Consider the following 23,897-nt stretch of genomic DNA (forward strand, 5'->3'; position numbering starts at 1 on the left):
AGCGGTGTAACGCGAAATATCAACGGAAGTTAGCGGTGTTACGCGAAATATCAACGGATGTAAGCGATGGAACGCGAGATTTCAACGGAAGTAAGCGATATAACGCGATGTATCAACGGAAATAAGCGGTGTAACGCGAAATATTAACGGAAGTAAGCGGTTTAACGCGAGATTCCAACGGAAGAAAGCGATGTAACGCGAAATATCAACGGAAGTAAGCGGTGTTACGCGAAATATCAACGGAAATAAGCGGTGTTACGCGAAATATCAACAGAAGTAAGCGATGTACTTCGAAATACCAACGGAACTAAGCGATGTAACGCAAAATATCAACGGAAGTAAGCAAATTAACGCGAGATTTCAACGAAAGTAAGCTATGTAACGCGAGATTTCAACGAAAGTAAGCGGTTTAACGCGAAATATCAACGAAAGTAAGCGGTGTAACGCGAAATATCAACGGAAGTAAGCGATGTAACGCGAAATATCAACGGAAGTAAGCAAAGTAACGCGAGATTTCAACGGAAGTAAGCGGTGTAACGCGAGATTTCAACGGAAGTAAGCGGTGTAACGCGAAATATCAACGGAGGTAAGCGGAGTAACGCGAAATATCAACGGAAGTAAGCGGTGTAACGCGAAATATCAACGGAAGTAAGCGGTGTAACGCGAAATATAAACGGAAGTAAGCGATGTACTTCGAAATATCAACGGAAGTAAGCGATGTAACGCGAAATATCAACGGAAGTAAGCAAAGTAACGCGAGATTTCAACGTAAGTAAGCGGTGTATAGCGCGAAATAAGAGCACCGTTAATAACCCGCAGCAACACTACGAAACTGTTACCCCCCGAATGAAAGCGCTATACTATTTACCAATTAAATGTTTTGTATGATAACGTGTTTATATATATATATATAAATATAGAATCCTCTCCTCGTGGAGTGATTACACACCGATTGTGCCTCGGATTTCACCAACATGTATCCCTATAGTGTTTTTTTTTATCTATTATCCGATTCATGTTTATTACTTATTGGAGTTGGTAGGCAAAGCACTTTTATATTGTTCTATTCTATTGTCATTTTGCAATATGTTTGTAATATAATGTGCTTAATGTAGCTGTTACATCATACAATTTCGATACAATTAGAGTAAGTTTGAATTGATAGTAGTCTTTAAAATGTTTTGTAGTACCACTGTAATTTTGTGATTCTACTTTGTAGTACAACATTGCTGTACATTTTTATACTGTTTTGCCATGTGATCTCCCTCCCTACATTTCATTTTGTTCGTTTTTGAAATAAAAAATAAAAAAAAATAAAAAATGTTTTATGTTTTTATTTGCTAACCAAAAAAGCGTCGCCTGCAAAAATTATGAAGTTTCGTCAAATAATGTTAAGAACCAAAGTCACCATCCGGATAACGGGCAAATTGACGGACGAATAAACGGACGGACGATCCACGTGTCTGATATTGGTCTCAATTTTGTGATAGGTTAAAAAGAATGTATGGCAAAAACAGTATAGCGATAGTAATATGTTGTTTTACTTTTAAGATAGCTAGATCTATATCAGTATACGAATTTGCATATAAAACAACATCTCGTAGCCGTGCAACCACGTCACGAAACTTCGTGAGCAAATGTGATTATCATGACGTCACACTAAGTTAAAAAAATGTAAGGTATATATGAGGTATTATGACGTCATAGATTAATAAAATATTCCCGTGCCTTGAGGATGTGACAGAGAAATCTCCAACCTGAAGGGTGATGTTTTTTGGTTGTCTAACCCGAGGCTTTGCCGAGGGTTAGGCAACCAAACATATCACCCGGAGGGTTGGAGATTTCTCTGTTACACCCTCAAGGTAGGGGATGATTATTTTTCTCCCATCCTATTATTTCAGTCACAGCTCCACCGACGGTAGTGTGCCATGTTTGTAAACAAAAACACATGCGGGGTATGTTTATCGTCATTTACTTTTGATGACGTCACAATTACCGATGACGGATTTTAATGAAGTCACAATTGAACACGTGCTAATCGGCACGAGGCTATCTCCCCCTAGGGGGTGATAAGCTGATCTTTCCCGGCTAAAACGGGAGACACACATGTGAAGGGTGGGAGAAAAGTGCATGAACACCACAGAGTCAACAAACACGCAGATAGATCATCAAACATTTGTTCATGGGTTGTTTTGGGTTTGTTTCTCAAACGTTGACGGGCACAAAATATCCATCCTGGCATGGACGAAAAAGAAATGAAAGATATACCACCACAAGTTCCCTTTGGCAATACGTATTTCTGCCTGATGAATTGTTCAACAACCACGTGGACTGAAGGTTTTCTGCACCTACCCCCACTGGAAACGGGACACAAAAGGAGTTAGTTGGATCAGGGACAATGACTAAATTTACCCGTGCCCACCACGACCTCCAACTCCACTTCCGTCTGGGGCCAGGCCCTTACTTCGCCTTCTACCACCTCTTCCGCCTTCTACTACTTCTGGTTCATCTGATAAGTAAGTTCTCATTGGTTTCATCTTCAGGGCATTCGACAATTCAATGACGGTCTGGTTCGGTGTCCAAAAACGTCGAAGATCAACAATAATGTATCCTTACTTGAACGAAGAAGAAATGAAAGATATATGCCACCATAAGTTCCCATTTGAAAGATCCATTTCCGTCTAGAATGAAGATTTCTTACCTACCCCCACTAGCAACGAGGCAGGAGAGGAATTTGTTGGATCCGGGACCGCCACCACCACCTCCAACTCCACTTCCGGTGCTTCCACAATCTGCTACTTCAGGCTCCTCTCCACACTAACCTGTTATCTCTGCTCAAGTGTTCAAATTACTTTCTTTCATCTTCTTCAAGAAACATGTCTAATCAGCTGACGTGAACACCTGGATTAGCAGGATGGCAGTTATACAGAAGACTAACGGAAGAATGTTCACAGGATTCCAAAAATGAGAGTAATAGACGACAAGTTATTTTTGTTTGGACACGAAATTCACCGTTACGTTGCCCGACTCCAAACTGACGTCTGAATGTTAGAGTATTGATCATGAGAAGTAAGATTTGATGCGGAACAGTGAGAGTCAGAAAGACGTGACATGTCAGTATTGTATGGATATCTATATGCAGAGTGTTCTGTTAACAACATTTTAAGTGATAGCGATGATGACGTTGATACAATTAGATCACGTGAAATTATGTTATTTTAATTCATTAAATATTCTGTGCAATTGGGTATAATTTGTTAGGTATCTCTTTTTTTTGTAGTTTTTATATATATATCGTTATATTTATTATTGGTCTATGATATTTCAACAAAGAATTAAGTCACGTGCAGCCTCTTGCCATTTGTAAATATTTGACCATAAGCATTTCTGGTCAAGCGCATACCATCTCTTCGGGTTCGTGGTAAGTGGTACAATGTACCTTCGACCGAACATCGAAGAAACCCGTTGAAGCGCATTGAACTTTTTAAATAACGTGTATGACACTCTCGGCGTGAAATATCCTATTGCACGAATTCCCAAACTAAACAAAATATATCGCTAATCATGAATTGCAAACACGGATTTTTCTTTATCAGAGCATGTGTATACGTTATGATATCAGAATAACTATGTTATAAGTCTGTTAACCTCAATAAGCATATTATTGTTCTGTGTGAATCATAGATCCCTAAAGGAAATTATGTGAAATTTTAAATACATTTTCCCACTTCGACCTTTCCTACTAGACAAGGTCATTTATTTGGACAGCCTTTCATCCCAGTAACCTATAGGCAAAGTATTGCCACTCCATGCCTGGTGGTTCATAATGAAAAGTCGGATGTATTTTGACCCCGGTCACCTTGAATAAGGGTCAAGGTAATTTATTTGAACAAAGTTTGTATTCCTTTACACCAGGAAGCCACATACCTAACATCAATACCAAAGGCATCAAGCTTCATTAAACGTTTTTGATACTATTCAACTTTTTAACCTTTAGTGTAGCTCAATGTCATTTATTTGAGCAAAACTTGCTATCCCTAAAAGGTTTCCTCAGCTACTTATATAACTTGCCAACCGGTGCTGCTCTGTGGCAGAAGCTTAGTCTCTGCTTTATAAGTGTATAGAGTAATTGTCATACATATATCGCATTAAATAGATTTATTTTTCCAAAGCGACTGTTTAGTATTATTTGGATAACACCAATGGTAGAGTTTAGTATTATTTGTATAACACCAATGGTAGAGTTTAGTATTATCTGGATAACACCAATGGTAGAGTTTAGGATTATTTGGATAACACCAATGGTAGAGCTTAGTAGTATTTGGATAACACCAATGTTTAGTATTATTTGGATAACACCAAAGGTAGAGTTTAGTAGTATTTGGATAACACCAATGGTAGAGTTTAGCAGTATTTGGATAACACCAATGGTAGAGTTTAGTATTATTTGGATAACACCAATGGTAGAGTTTAGGAGTATTTGGATAACACCAATGGTAGAGTTAAGTATTATTTGGATAACACCAATGGTAGAGTTTAGTATTATTTGGATAACACCAATGGTAGAAACCGGTATACTTTTATAACTTCAGCCGAGAACTAATTTTATTCAGTATTGTTACTCTCATGTTCACCGCCTTTAACTCATTCACCACTGAAATTTCGTAATGGACTATTTAAACCTTTGGATTGGAAGAGTTCAAATGTGTCTTCAGTGGTGAAGGAGTTAAATAACACCCTTTCCTCTCTATTCCATATTACTTTTATGTTGTGTAGAATGTCAACATTTTTTACCCAATGTTTTATTTGGTCTTTTCAAATTTCATTATACATGTATGTGAATTCCAAATAGACACAGAAGCCTCCAAACTGCCCTAAAGTCGCAAACCATGGATTAGAAATAGTTTGCAATGTAATAATTCTTACATGTACATATAGAGCAACACATCAGAAACAGTCCGGGACTGTTGGAATCACCTTGGCCTACCCCTACAAATCTGTCAATAAATCACAGCGGCCATGTTTGATGACTGATGCACATCTACATATATACATATCAATAGTCAGGTCAAGTTTCATTTTCATCAGACAAGCAGTTTTGGAGGAAATGTCCGAAAACAAGAAGGAGAACAAGAAGACAAAGAAGAAGAAGAAAATTAAACCTACAAGTTCCCCACTTAGTTTGGGGGAGTAAACAAGAGGCCCAATGGGCCTGCATCGCTCACCTGGTATTAATCTCACACTTGTAATCTTAAAAGTGGACTAAAATACAGCTACAGGCAGAATATCAGTGTGACCTTGAATGTCAAACAATGACATTAGGTTGAAAGTGGGTCAAGGTCAATCATTTGAACAAATTTGGTAGCCCTGATTGCTACAGACCAAATATCAGTACCCTGGGCCTTTTGGTTATTGAGAAGAGGTTGTTTGAAGATTTTAAGACATTTGACACCTGTGGCCTTGAAAGTTGGTCAAGGTCATTCATTTGAACAAACTTGGTAGCCCTTCATCCCAGCTTGCGCCTGGCCAAATATCATCACCCTAGGCCTTTTTGTTACTGAGAAGAAGTTGTTTAAAGTAAAATGTTTACGACGGACGGACGGACAGACGGACGGACGGACGGACGGATGACGCACCATGCCATAAACTCACTTGGCCCTTCGGGCCAGACGAGCTAATAAAAACAAAATGAAAATCATTTAAGACATATAAAATATTTATTATATATTGATAAACCAGGCAAAATGTTTAGAAAAGGAATGTTCACAGATAACATACATATGAGATTCACCTGCCAATACATAGAAACTTCATACAAGTACAACTCAAGCTTTAGCATCAGTAAAAGCTTTGTGTGAACAATAGTTTCTTAAAATCAACGACAATGAAATCAAAGGACATTGTACACATATATGTAAATTGTATGTATGGCAAAAGGAAGTTATCTCCCTTACTACCATTCATGTTTCCTCCATCAATATATTTTTTACACATAGAGTGTTTTAATCATTTAGACATTCAATCTTCAAATGAAACTGGATAATTTGAGAAATCACACTCAAATGTAATTCTACAATGAACATATTCTTGAATTGAGCAAAAATATCAAAATTGTTGTTAACCAACATTTTAGTTCGTTCCCTTAGTCAGAAAGACAATAACCCTAACAGGAGTAGGGGTGTCCTGAGATTGAACAGGACATTGACAGGAGTAGGGGTGTCCTGAGATTGAACAGGACACTGACAGGAGTAACTCTGAATTGAACATGACACTAACGATGTAAAGTTAGAACAGGACATTGACAGGAGTAACTCTGAATTGAACAGGACACTAACGATGTAAAGTTAGAATTAACATGTAGAACTCTTTGTAGTACATTTTTTTGTATGAAACAAGATGTAGAAAACATGACGACCTTCATACAAATATATCATATCATCAATAAGGAGTGAAAAGCCCTTAGCATTGCATCTAGTGTAATTGTTTATGAAGTTTTACCTGTCTCAAATGAATCCTACATCAATTGCATACCTGCTTATTTTGACCCTAAAACATCAAATCTTACCTGTTCTCTGGACTGAACAGAGACTACATTAGCAAGGGACCTCCTTTTCTACAGAAACTGTCTAAACACAACTTTCAACATCTGATAGGTCAGATTATTTTTGAAGAGCTGTAACTCTAAAGACAAGAGTACATCTGACCCACAGCCAGTGGTATGAACAGAACAGAGTACATCTGACCCACAGCCAGTGGTATGAACAGAACAGAGTACATCTGACCCACAGCCAGTGGTATGAACAGAACAGAGTACATCTGACCCACAGCCAGTGGTATGAACAGAAGATATTTAAGGTAATTTTGGACAGTTTTCCTTGTTAACTGGGACAGAGGAAACATATGTAAAGATATTTAACTACCAAAAAACAATAATCAGGAATAAATATTTTTTGATAACATCACAAAATCTTAATAAACAAACACCAGTAACACCAAAATGTGAATATACTTCAGAGGACCAACAACTGACCCTGAAAATGTATTTAATTTATTACATGTACTTGGATTGAAGGAAAAACAACTCTTCAAAGTTTACGAAATGTAAATAATAATGAACAGAAATAAATTAATTGAACAAAGCATCTAATATCATTAAAGTACACCCTAAGACCTTACATATATCAGATCAATTCTAACAGAAAAACCTGGCTAACAATCTAAGAATAAACAAATAACAATAAAGTCAAATCCTCATTGTGTCCAAAATTCTCACACATAGAAATGTACTGTCAGGGGCTTAAACATTAAATATCTGGTACATAATTCTGTATTCTACTCTTTGAATGTAGTCTGCTGTAGAAACCTTAATCCGTCTTTTCGTATTGCAGAGTTATCTGCTCTTGTGAGCAGGTATTGATTGTTACGTCATTTGTTTGTGAGAGTAACGTCATAAATGTTTGAGAAAACAACGTAATTTTCTCACACAGACTAATGACGTAACAATGAATACCTGCTCACAAGAGCAGATAACTCTGCAAAACGAAAAGACGGAATACCCTAACTTACCATCTATTGCACTTACAAGCTGTGACAGGCTTCAACGTTGGTAGAAAAAACATACTGTAATGTGGTGGAAAATTGTTTTACTTTACTGTAACTATAGCCGTACCAATGTGATACATGTTTATACACTAACTCATCTACCCTTTCTCGTCGTCTATTATTGCACTTAGAAGCTGACAGTAACAGATAAATCTGAAGTATTTCTCCATACTTCATGGTAGTTATGGAGCTTGCTAACACTTGATTACATGGTAATATTGAAAACAAACGTTAACGAAAACTTAACCCAGATCCAAGAAGGACTATATACTATAAACTACTGCTTATGTCCGACTTCTACAGCTAAATATAAAATTATTACACAAAAAATAAAAAAAAATAGGACTTTTACAACTTAAACTACAAGAGTTCAGTCCCCTGCTGAGTTCCCGTCACTTTGTGTTTCATACAAATAGCGGTACTTTATCAACAAGCTAAAAAAAGCATTCCGGCGGATTACATTTCAAACTATATACTAGAAACAAATACGGGGCCGCTGTCGTTTATTGCAATCCAAACAGTTCGACAAGATGGACCAGGGATCTTCGCTGAGATGTGGATAGACCTTGCGATCATGTAAGCTTCGACAAAAACTTACAAGATGGCAAGCTTTGACAAAGACTTCCGAGACCTGTATTAACAATTGCAGGTCCATCAGGCTTTATCCCTAAAAGTTTATGATAAAATGTAGACAACCCACCAATTTGCCTGCAATAACACTGGATGAGCACATATCGTACTGTAAACTGATTACAACGTATCAAAAGTTTTACATGATGCACCGAATATAGGTATCGCACATGTCGCATCATTTCAAGACCGACTGGTTGTTTTGTCAAACTATCAAGGAGTATATAGCTTGTAAATTGACAAAAGGACAAGGCGGCTTTGAATCATTGCAACACATTCAATACGTACATTGTTTGGGTATAAGTAAAACTTATAGATACATACATATTTCCAAACTGATTAATCTTACTGAAGATAAACTGGTTACAAATGCTTTTTTTTCGTTTCGTTTTACCTGTGAGACAAGAACAGTACTTTTACAGCACAATCAAACTTTTACAATAGATATCATCAAACAGAGTTTGATAACAAGTCTAATGACACGTACTGAACCATCCCCGATTTGTGATATCTACTTTGGGCCGTGCTTCAGGGAAAAACAACAATTACCATATTCTTTCAACCTTATTACATAAACATGCTGATGTTGACATAAATAAGTGTGCTAGTCATATATCACTACTCTGTGGCATTACATGCCCGACACAACCGATATCACTTAACAAACGTGTAACAACACCACAACCACGTACCACCATCACGTGACACCCTTCAAACGGGATCACCTTAGGTAGTATCTACAAGGCTTGTATGTCCTAGAGGTAAATGAAAACTGAACCATGTGTAAATAAAAGAACACAAAAAAATCCTTTAAAGTCATGAGACCAATATTAGGTTTATCTGTACAACCGACTGTACAGTTCAGTTTCACAAAACAATGAAAGCATATTGTTATTGTCAAAATCTAGTTCATTACTGATCATAGTCCTTCAATACTTAAATGCGAAGAACAAATTAAGGGAAAACAAGAGGTTATTTTTATAGATTTTTCCATCAATCTTACACAACCATTTCTGACATATTGCACTAAGTAATGCAGTGTGTAGCTTAACGCTGATATATATATACGTTTTAAAAGCTTGGAGAATTATCAGTCTATAGAAATCCCAGCATTACATTAGTTCTTATAACATGAAATGGAGTTCACATCCTATTATTCTAAATTCATACATTACAATTGAAAATAAAAAGGCTAGGTTCAACTTTATTTATACGAGATTTGTTTTGATTGTAAGTTAAATTTCCGTAACAGTACCATTTTATGATGGGAAATTCACCACAGACACCAACCACATACATTAATTGCACAACAGGTGACGGGATAGAAATAATAATAAACACAACATATGCATATAGTACCGATATCATTTCACACATAGGCGAGACAAGGCTTTTGAAACCTACAGTACGAGCCATACATTACAGATACCCATACCACCGATAGAAATCTGGATTTCATATGAGAAAATATCAAATAAAATGATAACTTGTAAAAGAGAAACTTAAATAACAAACCAATCAATGCAATGCTGACAAGATAAAAAGGATTTTGCGTAGCGGTCTCTTTCTCCAGGGCAACTTATGTAAGACAAAGGAATTAGGTATATCTGATTATCAATCACTTCTCATACAGAAAGTCAGCTCTGACAAAAGTGATAGACTGTGTTTGAAATGAAATATGGAAAACTCTTGTTTTCTAAAATATTTTTTTACATTTAAGAGCACTGTAAAATGAAATAAGAGAAGAGATATATACCTAACAGATAGATGTGAATTTCTGTGTCAATATAGCAGGAGAGAGCACCAGGACAGGCAAATTATCCCATATCAGTTTATTGTGACTTCTAAAACTAAATTTATACTTCATGAATAGCTGAAAATAAACCTTAGTTTCAAACTCTGCCCATAAAATTTCAATTTTTATTCCGAAAATTTTAGCTCACTAACATTTTGGCAGTAAACAGCAGATGACCAATTAGAAGAAAATGTTCAAGCACTTTACAGCAATTTCATAAAATATATAAGGTGCTATATAGATGCTTAACATAATGATTACATATTTATAAATGATACTTGTTCATTAAATCATTATCATGCAGACCAAAAATACAAACTTCTAGCTATTTAAGTTTTTTTGAATACTAGTATATAATTAAATACCTGTAACAGAATATGAGAATCAGAACCTCTAATCCCTCTTTGTGACATCCAACTGTCACCAAGTGATGTTTTGTTTCACATGTTTCCTATCCTCTCCCCACACAACCGTGTTTCCTATCTTCTCCCCCCACACAACCGTGTTTCCTATCTGCTCCCCACACGACCGTGTTTCCTATCTTCTCACCACACAACCGTGTTTCCTATCTTCTCCACACACAACCGTGTTTCCTATCTTCTCACCACACAACCGTGTTTCCTATCTTCTACCCACACAATCGTGTTTCCTATCTTCTCCTCACACAACCGTGTTTCCTATCTTCTCACCACACAACCGTGTTTCCTATCTTCTCCTCACACAACCGTGTTTCCTATCTTCTACCCACACAACCATGTTTCCTATCTTCTCCCCACACAACAGTGTTTCCTATCTTCTCCCCACACAACCGTGTTTCCTATCTTCTCCCCACACGACCGTGTTTCCTGTCTTCTCCCCACACGACCGTGTTTCTAGTCTTCTCCCCACACAACCGTGTTTCCTATCTTCTCCCCACACAACCATTCCTAAGTTCTCTATACAACAGTAGATATACATGTACAGGTATATTAAACGAACAGTATGTTTATCCAGGTAGTATTGTAACAATGCTAAACTTATTGTTGAAGTGCTTGGATTTCAAATTGTATATAAAAAATGATAACATTTTTATCATGTGCGTATGCTTTAAAAACATTCAACATAGAACTGAAGAAAGATTTAGCTTTATCACAGCCTAGGCTAGCTAGCAGGCAGGATGGTGTACTGGGTGTAACGATATACCCATTCATAGACACATACCAATAATTTATCATGTTAATGCACTCAAAGATGTGCAAAATAAAGTTAAATACATGTTACATAGTAATTACTGAGATACAGGCATAAATTTCTTAAAAAGTTATGATAAATGATGTCATCTTACCAAAAACAAAAAAACCTTGCAAACAATTGATTTAACAGTGCATTTGTATATTACTAGAATTTATATAACCACAATAAGATACAACACATTGGACAAAAGTTAAATGCAACAAGTTATCTATTTTCTCATTTGAATTGTGCCAGCGTCAGGATACAAAGGGCATTGTATCAGCATACAGATTTTATAGAGATGTATATCGTAAGGGCATTGTATCAGTATACAGATTGTATAGAGATGTATATCGTAAGGGCATTGTATCAGTATACAGATTGTATAGAGATGTATATCGTAAAGTCAGTGTAACCTTACACCCCTAGCTATATAACACTTAGGAAAGGTCACTTGTTTGTCACCAACACAACCTTGCGGACAGTAACCCTGCGTGTTCCACAGATCACAATGTCTTGTGGAGAGATCAGTTTGATCTCCTCTAAAATAATATATATCGCCATTAACATATACACAGGCTCACACCCAGGTCTGGTGATTCAAAACAAGTTTAGTATACCTTATAAAACAAATATTGAAAAATCAATTAGTGGGGAGGAAGGGGAACGTTCAACTTTTAAAAAAATTTGAATTAGAAATTCTTGAATTAAAGTAATTTTAAATTTTCAATATTCACCAATCTTGAAAAAAACATCAATGAATAGTCCACATTTATATGATAACTATAAACACCGTCCTGAGACGTGATTATGGGTAGAGACGTTAAAAAGAATGGGACCATCTGTGTAACGTATCTAGTACATTATTAAGGCTGTATGCTACAATACCCATTGGGACAATCATCTCATTTCTAAAACAGTTCTATTATAAAATGTGAAGCCTCTTTCAGGAAAAGACTTACAAAGCTACCAGTAAATAAAAGAGTTCTCTTCACCACAGGAATATGTCATAGCAAAAATTGAAGGCACAAAATAAGCTATTTCAAGTAAAAGAAAAAATAGACAAAATGCTAGGCTGATATATGTACTTGAAAATCACTGAGTAGCAAAACCCAATTTCAAAGCTGATCATTTTTTTCCGTTACGCTTCCGCATGATTCTTTTGATTTACAAGAAAGTATCAAACAAGTCTACTATAGAGCCCTTTATTCTGTCCTGGCATGTTTTAGGAGTGCACAGAATGTAATTGAGCATAACCCATGGACTTTCGACGATGATGTAACCCAAGATCCAACACAAATCATAGGTATCATGTGTAAGGTAGCATAAATCCGTAAGGGAGATAAATCTAACACAAATCATAGGTATAATGTGAAAGGTAGCATAGGTATAATGTGTTAGGTAGCATATAGCCTTAAGGGAGATAACTCTTACACAAATCGTAGGTATATGTAGCTCTTTCTGCCTTGTAGATAAAAACCAGAAATCTTAATCCTGTGTTACATACCTATAGGATGTACACATAGATACTGGCTTTATGTGGTCTATAATCATGTTAAGGTAACAGAAGTGACAAATTAAACCTCAAAAAAGAAAATAACAGAAAAATTACATAAACACAGTTAAATATAATTCTGATCAGATAAAATGTATCAAAAACATGTATAATTGACTCGGCGCCATGGAATCGAAGACAAATTAAGAAATTATTCATGGTACATTTTACATGAATCACAACATCAAGATACGGTAAGTGTTTTTTTTAAAATATGATACACCCTCTTAACATAAATATTTGAATTTGCAAGAAAATAAATGACCCCCCCCCCCCCCCCCCAAAAAAAAAAAAGATTATCACTTGTTAACTTACTGAGGATAAACTTGTTACTGCTCAAGGTCATAATGAAAACATTAAACTCAGATTTTGTGATATAACATAGATCTACATGGAAATTATAAAGATACATTCTGTTTTATTTAAATAGAAAAAATGGAATCAGAAAAAAACCCTTAATAACAGGAAATATTTAGTAATATTTAGTTCCTTACCTGCAGTGGTTACTACTTTGAAAAAAAGTGGTCACCCATGTTTTTAATATTTAATTGTCCATTTAACTGATACGAAAGTTTATCAAACAAACAAGCTCATGTAAGAAAAACAGAAATAATAACTATTTGAAAGAAAAAAAACAAAGAAACAAAAAAATATTTTTTGGGACCAATCAACATTGATGCATTTTGAGATGACATTAAGATTAGGGAGAAACAATTTTATCACAAATGTCACATAAGATGTCAAGCTTACTGAGTTAATCTGACATTTATCTGACTTGTCTCCCTTTACGTTCCTCTCCGTTTTCTGATGTGGAAAGTAGCCACCCTTTCAAATTTTTCCTTGTTTTTCACAACAGGCCTGCAGGAACATCATTAGTAAGAAATCCTTTGTGAAAACCTCCTCTGTGGAGCGGCCCACTAACAATCAATATAAACAGTTAATCAATGCTAAATGTCATTTGGTCCCATCATGTCCACCGACCCGTTCTGTCAAATATGGACATGTCTAGCTGTTTCCATGGTTACAGACATGTCTAGCTGTTTCCATGGTTACAGACATGTCAAGCTGTTTCCATGGTTACGTTAGTGGGATTTTTTCACCATTGGATGGCTCAAATGGATTCTCATCGTCCTAAAATAAAGAGGGAAGAAATTAAATTCTAAAGCCAACATGCTACAGGTGTCAGATGAAACTGATACAACGTGAATGTAACATGAACAGAAATACTGCTGTTCTGTGTAAAGTTACCAGAAATACTGCTGTTCTGTGTAAAGTTACCAGAAATACTGCTGTTCTGTGTAAATTTACCATAAGTAGAAGAAATATTATATGTATGTTCATGTTTATGTAATTTAAGATACAGGTAGTTGAATTTTAAGAACAATATGTAAATCCTTCTCATCCTATCCCAGTGAAGTTCTAGCACTGAAAACCTCTGTTCAGCAGCTGTTAGATTTGTTGTTTAACATTGAGCTATATTGTGTGAGCATAACAACGATAGGTCACAGGCTTAAGCCCACAGGTAATTGTTTTATATACATTGTGATCTGTGAGCATAACAACGAAAGTCACTGATAGGTCACAGGCTTAAGCCTGCAGGTAATTGTTTTATATACATTGTGATCTGTGAGCATAACAATGAAAGTCACTGATAGGTCACAGGCTTAAGCCCGCAGGTAATTGTTTTATATACATTGTGATCTGTGAGCATAACAACGAAAGTCACTGATAGGTCACAGGCTTAAGCCCGCAGGTAATTGTTTTATATACATTGTGATCTGTGAGCATAACAACGAAAGTCACTGATAGGTCACAGGCTTAAGCCCGCAGGTAATTGTTTTATATACATTGTGATCTGTGAGCATAACAACGAAAGTCACTGATAGGTCACAGGCTTAAGCCCGCAGGTAATTGTTTTATATACATTGTGATCTGTGAGCATAACAACGAAAGTCACTGATAGGTCACAGGCTTAAGCCCGCAGGTAATTGTTTTATATACATTGTGATCTGTGAGCATAACAACGAAAGTCACTGATAGGTCACAGGCTTAAGCCCGCAGGTAATTGTTTTATATACATTGTGATCTGTGAGCATAACAATAAAAGTCACTGATAGGTCACAGGCTTAAGCCCACAGGTAATGGTTTTATATACATTGTGATCTGTGAGCATAACAATAAAAGTCGCTGATAGGTCACAGGCTTAAGCCCGCAGGGAATTGTTTTATATACATTGTGATCTGTGAGCATAACAACGAAAGTCACTGATAGGTCACAGGCTTAAGCCCGCAGGTAATTGTTTTATATACATTGTGATCTGTGAGCATAACAACAAAAGTCACTGATAGGTCACAGGCTTAAGCCCACAGGTAATGGTTTTATATACATTGTGATCTGTGAGCATAACAACGAAAGTCACTGATAGGTCACAGACTTAAGCCCGCTGGTAATTGTTTTATATACATTGTGATCTGTGAGCATATGATTTTAAAAGAGTTCTTGTAAATTCACAGGATATGAAACAAATCTATAAATAATATATCAATTAAAACCTTATAGTGAAATCTGTGTAAGTCTGATGTTAGTTTATACCAGAGGTATGCTAGTATAATACATGTATTTGAGAACCAATACTACCACCTTTAAATATTAACTTCAAGCACCGAAATAAAAAAGCAAAGCATGCATGTAGGTTGAAATGACGAATGATGGATTAATCTTCATTCAAGGTGAGAAAACAAAACAAGAAACAGATTAAGAAAGAATTACATAAAAAAGAAATAACTAAATAAAAGCAAAGAAGAAATAGGTGAATTTAATTCATATACTGAAAAATTGATATGTCACTTGATCAAGAATGTTTCGTCTATCAATAGAGAGTGTATACACACTTTGTGGAATAGGTTACTCGTAGGATGTAGATCTAGCCCCCTCTCCTGTTATAGAGACTGTATACACACTGTGTGGAATAGGTTACTCATAGGGTGTAGATCTAGCCCCCTCTCCTGTTATAGATAGAGAGTGTATACACACTGTGGTGAATAGGTTACTCGTAGGGTGTAGATCTAGCCCCCTCTCCTGTTATAGAGACTGTATACACACTGTGTCCAATAGGTTACTCGTAGGGTGTAGATCTAGCCCCCTCTCCTGTTATAGATAGAGAGTGTATACACACTGTGTGGAATAGGTTACTCGTAGGGTGTAGATCTAGCCCCCTCTCCTGTTATAGATAGAGACTGTATACACACTGTGTGGAATAGGTTACTCGTAGGGTGTAGATCTAGCCCCCTCTCCTGTTATAGATAGAGAGTGTATACACACTGTGTGGAATAGGTTACTCGTAGGGTGTAGATCTAGCCCCCTCTCCTGTTATAGATAGAGACTGTATACACACTGTGTGGAATAGGTTACTCGTAGGGTGTAGATCTAGCCCCCTCTCCTGTTATAGATAGAGACTGTATACACACTGTGTGGAATAGGTTACTCGTAGGGTGTAGATCTAGCCCCCTCTCCTGTTATAGATAGAGAATGTATACACACTGTGTGGAATAGGTTACTCGTAGGGTGTAGATCTAGCCCCCTCTCCTGTTATAGATAGAGAGTGTATACACACTGTGTGGAATAGGTTACTCGTAGGGTGTAGATCTAGCCCCCTCTCCTGTTATAGATAGAGACTGTATACACACTGTGTGGAATAGGTTACTCGTAGGGTGTAGATCTAGCCCCCTCTCCTGTTATAGATAGAGAGTGTATACACACTGTGTGGAATAGGTTACTCGTAGGGTGTAGATCTAGCCCCCTCTCCTGTTATAGATAGAGACTGTATACACACTGTGTGGAATAGGTTACTCGTAGGGTGTAGATCTAGCCCCCTCTCCTGTTATAGATAGAGACTGTATACACACTGTGTTCAATAGGTTACTCGTAGGGTGTAGATCTAGCCCCCTCTCCTGTTATAGATAGAAACTGTATACACACTGTGTCGAATAGGTTAAGATCTAGCCCCCTCTCCTGTTAGGTCAGTATTGAGTCACACAGATGACTCAGCTGGTGTCCCCCTATTTCACACAGTGTGTATACACTTTCTATCAATAGGCGAAACATCCCAGGTCGAGTGACATATTAAACATACAATTTTATCTCATTGTTTTACAGGTAAACAATACAAATCGCTCATTCAGTCATAGCTTGACAAAGGGACCAGTCGGTCTCACTCACTCATAGCTTGACAAAGGGACCAGTCGGGCTCACTCAGTCATAGCTTGACAAAGGGCCCAGTCGGTCTCACTCAGTCATAGCTTGACAAAGGGACCAGTCAGTCTCACTCAGTCATAGCTTGACAAAGGGCCCAGTCGGTCTCACTCAGTCATAGCTTGACAAAGGGCCCAGTCGGTCTCACTCAGTCATAGCTTGACAAAGGGCCCAGTCGGTCTCACTCAGTCATAGCTTGACAAAGGGACCAGTCAGTCTCACTCAGTCATAGCTTGACAAAGGGCCCAGTCGGTCTCACTCAGTCATAGCTTGACAAAGGGACCAGTCGATCTCACTCAGTCATGGCTTGACAAACGGACCAGTCGGTCTCACTCAGTCATGGCGTGACAAAGGGACCAGTCGGTCTCACTCAGGCATGGCTTGACAAAGGGACCAGTCGGTCTCATTCAGTCATGGCTTGACAAAGGGACCAGTCGGTCTTATTCAGTCATGGCTTGACAAAGGGACCAGACGGTCTCACTCAGTCATGGCTTGACAAAAGGACCAGTCGGGCTCACTCCGTCATGGCTTGACAAAGGGACCCGTCGGTCTCACTCAGTCATGGCTTGACCAAGGGACCAGTCGGTCTCACTCAGTCATAGCTTGACAAAGGGACCAGTCAGTCTCACTCAGTCATAGCTTGACAAAGGGCCCAGTCGGTCTCACTCAGTCATAGCTTGACAAAGGGACCAGTCAGTCTCACTCAGTCATAGCTTGACAAAGGGACCAGTCGGTCTCACTCAGTCATGGCTTGACAAAGGGACCAGTCGGTCTTAGTACGTTGTGACACGTTTGATCGTACATTGTTTGTGTATAAGGTGAAACTTTAATATAAAATATTTCCAAACTGATGAATCTCATGGAAAACCTTCAAAATATTGTCTACATTCTACAAGTTCCTCTTTCAAACCACATGTAGCAAATCTTTTGAACAAACTACCCAACGATACAAAATCCAAGCCAACAACATCACAATTTAAACACTCTCTGTTTGAAAACAACCCTCAAAGATTTAAGTAAACATTTTCTGCAATTTTGACCATGTAAAATAAGAAACAAAGTCAGTGTACTTAACTCTGATCTATATAGGAAAATCTTAGTACATATCGGTCATGTGAATGTGGACCTCTAAGACACAACCCATTTTTTCTCTTATCACAATGACAGACTCATCATGCGAAATGAACTTATCTGGTATACCAATATTACACCTGAGCACCTACTGAATGGTGACATGAATCTTGACACTAACTCCAAACCTAAACTCTGCAAATCTGTACAAGTATGTATCAGCTATTCCAAACGGTTTGCCAATACCTAAATGCTGTTTTAATGACTTCAGTATGGCTCGACTTGGGGACAGAACCCATCACCTTCCTCACTTGGACAAACACCAGTGCCAAATGCAAGGTATTAAAGCATTATTAATGAAGCTAGATTCAACAGTGCTTGAAATGTAACTTGAATAACAGAATTTCCACCTACTCCGGGATACAAGGATGAGAGTAAATCTGTCACCATGGCTACCATCCACCTGTTGGATCACTACTTACAGAAAAGAAGTCATCACCGGTCTGTTGATGTGAAAATGATAATAATAATAACCAATAATAAATAATAATACTGTAGAATCATTTATTTTGTGGGGTTAAAATTTCGTGGTTTTCATATACTAGCCTGTTTCAAGGACATTATATTTTGCTGATTTAATTTCTTGGATTTTTGTTATCCACGAAATAAACGAAATTTAATGTCCCACGAGAGTTTATGATTTTACAGTATGCAACATTTATATTTATATGTTGAGGGAAAAATAATGAGGGGAAAATGGACTACACAATACATTACAAGAACAGACACTTAGTGTATACCGTGCACAAGGTTAATGTACAACTCAACCAAATATTGATAAAGTGCTCAAACACAATTAACTAGACATACAAAATTAATGATGTCTGTAAAATAGAATGAATTGATATGTGAGTGATTGTATAAGACTCAGTGATTATAAATTAGTATGACACCTATAGCCCATACGCTGGAACCTCGGTAATTCTGATGTTATAAACTGGAAAACTTTATATATCATTACTAATAATTGATAATTCTGATTTGATAACCCAGAACGTTTTATATCGGAACACATGTACCAACATCCAGCAGGCCCAGCTTCAATAGCATCCCTTATTGAATTATTTCTCATTAGCAGGCAGACTGGAATGAAAGAAATATCTTACAGAATTTTTTCTTAATCTGGCAATGCTTTCTAATAGAAAAAAATCCCTATTTTACGTAATTTTCTTTAGTAATTTAAGGAAAATTAGTGAAACTGGGTAGAACCATTTTCCATCAATTTTTCTTCATTTCATTCACCCCTGAAATTTCATGATGATTTATTCCAAACTTTGAATTGGAAAGGTTCAAATGTGTCTTCAGGGGTGAATGAGTTAATTATTTAATATTCGTTGTGAGGAGAGCAGACTTCCAATTAACGAGGTATCTGTGTCCACTCCAGTGCAGGTTGATGTTGATATATAGTAATGTTTAGTAAAGACATGCTGAGGTTGTTAGACATAGTTAGTCAGGAGTAAGGTGTGTGATGCTTGTTGATGATATGGTATGTGTATAACTTGTTTGATATATAGTAAAGTTTAGTAAAGACATGCTGAGGTTGTTAGACATAGTTAGTCAGGAGTAAGGTGTGTGATGCTTGTTGATGATATGGTATGTGTATAACTTGTTTGATATATAGTAAAGTTTAGTAAAGACATGCTGAGGTTGTTAGACATAGTTAGTCAGGAGTAAGGTGTGTGATGCTTGTTGATGATATGGTATGTGTATAACTTGTTTGATATATAGTAAAGTTTAGTAAAGACTTGCTGAGGTTGTTAGACATAGTTAGTCAGGAGTAAGGTGTGTGATGCTTGTTGATGATATGGTATGTGTATAACTTATTGATATATAGTAAAGTTTAGTAAAGACTTGCTGAGGTTGTTAGACATAGTTAGTCAGGAGTAAGGTGTGTGATGCTTGTTGATGATATGGTATGTGTATAACTTATTGATATATAGTAAAGTTTAGTAAAGACTTGCTGAGGTTGTTAGACATAGTTAGTCAGGAGTAAGGTGTGTGATGCTTGTTGATGATATGGTATGTGTATAACTTATTGATATATAGTAAAGTTTAGTAAAGACTTGCTGAGGTTGTTAGACATAGTTAGTCAGGAGTAAGGTGTGTGATGCTTGTTGATGATATGGTATGTGTATAACTTATTGATATATAGTAAAGTTTAGTAAAGACTTGCTGAGGTTGTTAGACATAGTTAGTCAGGAGTAAGGTGTGTGATGCTTGTTGATGATATGGTATGTGTATAACTTGTTTGACCTTCGGTTGTGCTTTTGTCTTTGATGTTTTTCTGTTTGGGATCGTGTAGGCAGTGTGTTCGTGAGTGATGATGCAGGGGGTGCCTTCATTTATCTGTTGAACGGTACGGGGACGTGTGCTTCTTTTGGTTTTTAGTTTCTGTAACAGCAATGCAAATTATTTCAAATGCTTCTAACTGTAGTGTCAACATTCTTAGTGATAAGTGCCTAACTGTGGTATCAATATCCTTAGTGTCTTAACCACGAGTGTCTAAGAGTGGTGTAAAGAACTTCATGACAAGTGCCTAACTTTTCTGTGCCGACAGCTTACCTTTCCCCTCTTGCCACGCAGTTTCTTGAAGAACCTGGCGCCACGACTTTCCTTGAATGTCACAGAGTCGTACTGGTCATCCTCTCCATCCTCCAAGGCGCAGGAGTCCACCCCAGGCAGTTCACCGTCGTAGTTACGGTCAGAGTTCTCAGCCAGTTTCATGTACTTCACCTCCAGACTAAAGATATGGACACAACATTAGGTTCTCATCATAATTTGAAAGGGATTTAAGAAATACATTTTATAACTAAACCTGTCATGCAACAAAATTTTGATTTCTTCAGAGTGGTTTCCACTTAATTTACAGGTGATCACAATCTGAAGTGTCAGTTGTTTACACTTCGTCAGTTTTACATGTTCTCTTAACTGCAATTTTCAAACAATATTTTCCTTAAGGTACAGTACCCAGTATATGAAAATGATAACTTCGTAAAAACCTAAAAGGTCAAAGGATGCTCAAGACTTATACTTCTAGCATGACTTACATGTCACTGAAATATCATTACAGAAATATATAAGACAGTACTAAGTCAGATCAGGCCAAACAATCCTGGCCATGGTGATATCCTCACAATGCTGAACTTCACTCCAGTAACAGGCGCTATATACTGTTGAGATTCTAGTATGTTTAAGACCTTCAGAGAGGTAAAAAGGTTGTACAAATAAAAGTTACCCTCTGTTTTTATGCCAGCAGTACATGACAACCAGGAGCATCAGTAGACTGAACGCGGCAGCGATGGGTATGGCCACCTGGAGCTGTTAACACAATTCTATATATTATTACATTTTACTACATACTTAATATGAAATCTTACTTCCTCATTTGTTATGCAGTTTTATTTTACAAAATTGAAGATATTTTTTTGTTGAATTTTTATTATATTGTAAGTGTGAAACAATTCTTCAACTCTAAACACAGTTAATTCATTAATTTGACAAGAAAACTAATACTGTACTAGAATATTTTAAGCTGATTTCATTTTGTTTGTTTGTGTTTTATGTCCTAATAACATCTATGGTCATTTAAGGATGTGTCAGGTTTTGTCGGTGGAGGAAAGCTGGAGTTCCCCGAGAAAAAACACTGACTAACAGCCAGTACCTGGCTACTGCCCCACGTAGGTCTCTAATTTCAAACAACAAGTTAAGTGGCATGACATGTAATGTACATGTATATTCCATGAAGTAAAATGTGTGCAATAAAGTCACACGTATATTACCACTAGAACATAACAGCTGTTTCCCACTGAATTGAAATGATATGAAAAACTTTCGACTACTTAAACTAATTATATTCATTAAATAAATTTAAAAGCAAGCTGTAAACTTTTATTAAATCCCTTTTGCAGATCCTGATTAAATTGCACTTGGGAACTATGGGATGAAACGACGGAACCTGTAGAAGAACTATATGGTTGGACAGAAGACCCCATATTTTTTTTTGACTGATTGAGGATTCACGCCCCAGCTGTCTTAGCGAAAGGCAAGTGCACAAACCACTACGCCACCTGAACAATGGTTATATGAACACAGTATACATACTGTACACTAACCACTACACCACCTGACCACACAGACGATGGTTATATAAACACAGTATACATACTGTACACTAACCACTACACCACCTGACCACACAGACAATGGTTATATAAACACAGTATACATACTGTACACTAACCACTACACCACCTGACCACACAGACAATGGTTATATAAACACAGTATACATACTGTACACTAACCACTACACCACCTGACCACACAGACAATGGTTATATAAACACAGTATACATACTGTACACTAACCACTACACCACCTGACCACACAGACAATGGTTATATAAACACAGTATACATACTGTACACTAACCACTACACCACCTGACCACACAGACAATGGTTATATAAACACAGTATACATACTGTACACTAACCACTACACCACCTGACCACACAGACAATGGTTATATAAACACAGTATACATACTGTACACTAACCACTACACCACCTGACCACACAGACAATGGTTATATAAACACAGTATACATACTGTACACTAACCACTACACCACCTGACCACACAGACAATGGTTATATAAACACAGTATACATACTGTACACTAACCACTACACCACCTGACCACACAGACAATGGTTATATAAACACAGTATACATACTGTACACTAACCACTACACCACCTGACCACACAGACAATGGTTATATAAACACAGTATACATACTGTACACTAACCACTACACCACCTGACCACACAGACAATGGTTATATAAACACAGTATACATACTGTACACTAACCACTACACCACCTGACCACACAGACAATGGTTATATAAACACAGTATACATACTGTACACTAACCACTACACCACCTGACCACACAGACAATGGTTATATAAACACAGTATACATACTGTACACTAACCACTACACCACCTGACCACACAGACAATGGTTATATAAACACAGTATACATACTGTACACTAACCACTACACCACCTGACCACACAGACAATGGTTATATAAACACAGTATACATACTGTACACTAACCACTACACCACCTGACCACACAGACAATGGTTATATAAACACAGTATACATACTGTACACTAACCACTACACCACCTGACCACACAGACAATGGTTATATAAACACAGTATACATACTGTACACTAACCACTACACCACCTGACCACACAGACAATGGTTATATAAACACAGTATACATACTGTACACTAACCACTACACCACCTGACCACACAGACAATGGTTATATAAACACAGTATACATACTGTACACTAACCACTACACCACCTGACCACACAGACAATGGTTATATAAACACAGTATACATACTGTACACTAACCACTACACCACCTGACCACACAGACAATGGTTATATAAACACAGTATACATACTGTACACTAACCACTACACCACCTGACCACACAGACAATGGTTATATAAACACAGTATACATACTGTACACTAACCACTACACCACCTGACCACACAGACAATGGTTATATAAACACAGTATACATACTGTACACTAACCACTACACCACCTGACCACACAGACAATGGTTATATAAACACAGTATACATACTGTACACTAACCACTACACC

General features: G+C 37.1%; 1 protein-coding gene across 4 annotated transcripts in view; it reads right to left on the reverse strand.

Moving 5' to 3' along the window:
• Positions 1 to 13,071: 13,071 nt before the first annotated feature.
• Positions 13,072 to 23,897, reverse strand: part of LOC110445395 (UPF0577 protein KIAA1324-like homolog) — a 40,621-nt gene continuing 29,795 nt past the window's right edge. For 2 of the 4 annotated variants that reach the window (XM_021489983.1, XM_021489986.1), the window contains 4 exons: positions 21,412 to 21,494; positions 20,739 to 20,916; positions 18,599 to 18,619; positions 13,072 to 13,925 (listed from right to left, as the gene is read on the reverse strand). In XM_021489983.1, the coding sequence (XP_021345658.1) occupies positions 13,872 to 13,925; positions 18,599 to 18,619; positions 20,739 to 20,916; positions 21,412 to 21,494 (336 nt within the window). In that variant the 3' untranslated portion in view covers positions 13,072 to 13,871. Of the gene's footprint in view, positions 13,926 to 18,530; positions 18,620 to 20,738; positions 20,917 to 21,411; positions 21,495 to 23,897 lie in introns of all 4 variants that reach the window. The other 2 variants (XM_021489985.1, XM_021489984.1) reach the window with 2 other exon arrangements.

This window comes from Mizuhopecten yessoensis, unplaced genomic scaffold (genome assembly GCF_002113885.1).
Source record: "Mizuhopecten yessoensis strain PY_sf001 unplaced genomic scaffold, ASM211388v2 scaffold2255, whole genome shotgun sequence".
Taxonomy (NCBI): domain Eukaryota; kingdom Metazoa; phylum Mollusca; class Bivalvia; order Pectinida; family Pectinidae; genus Mizuhopecten; species Mizuhopecten yessoensis.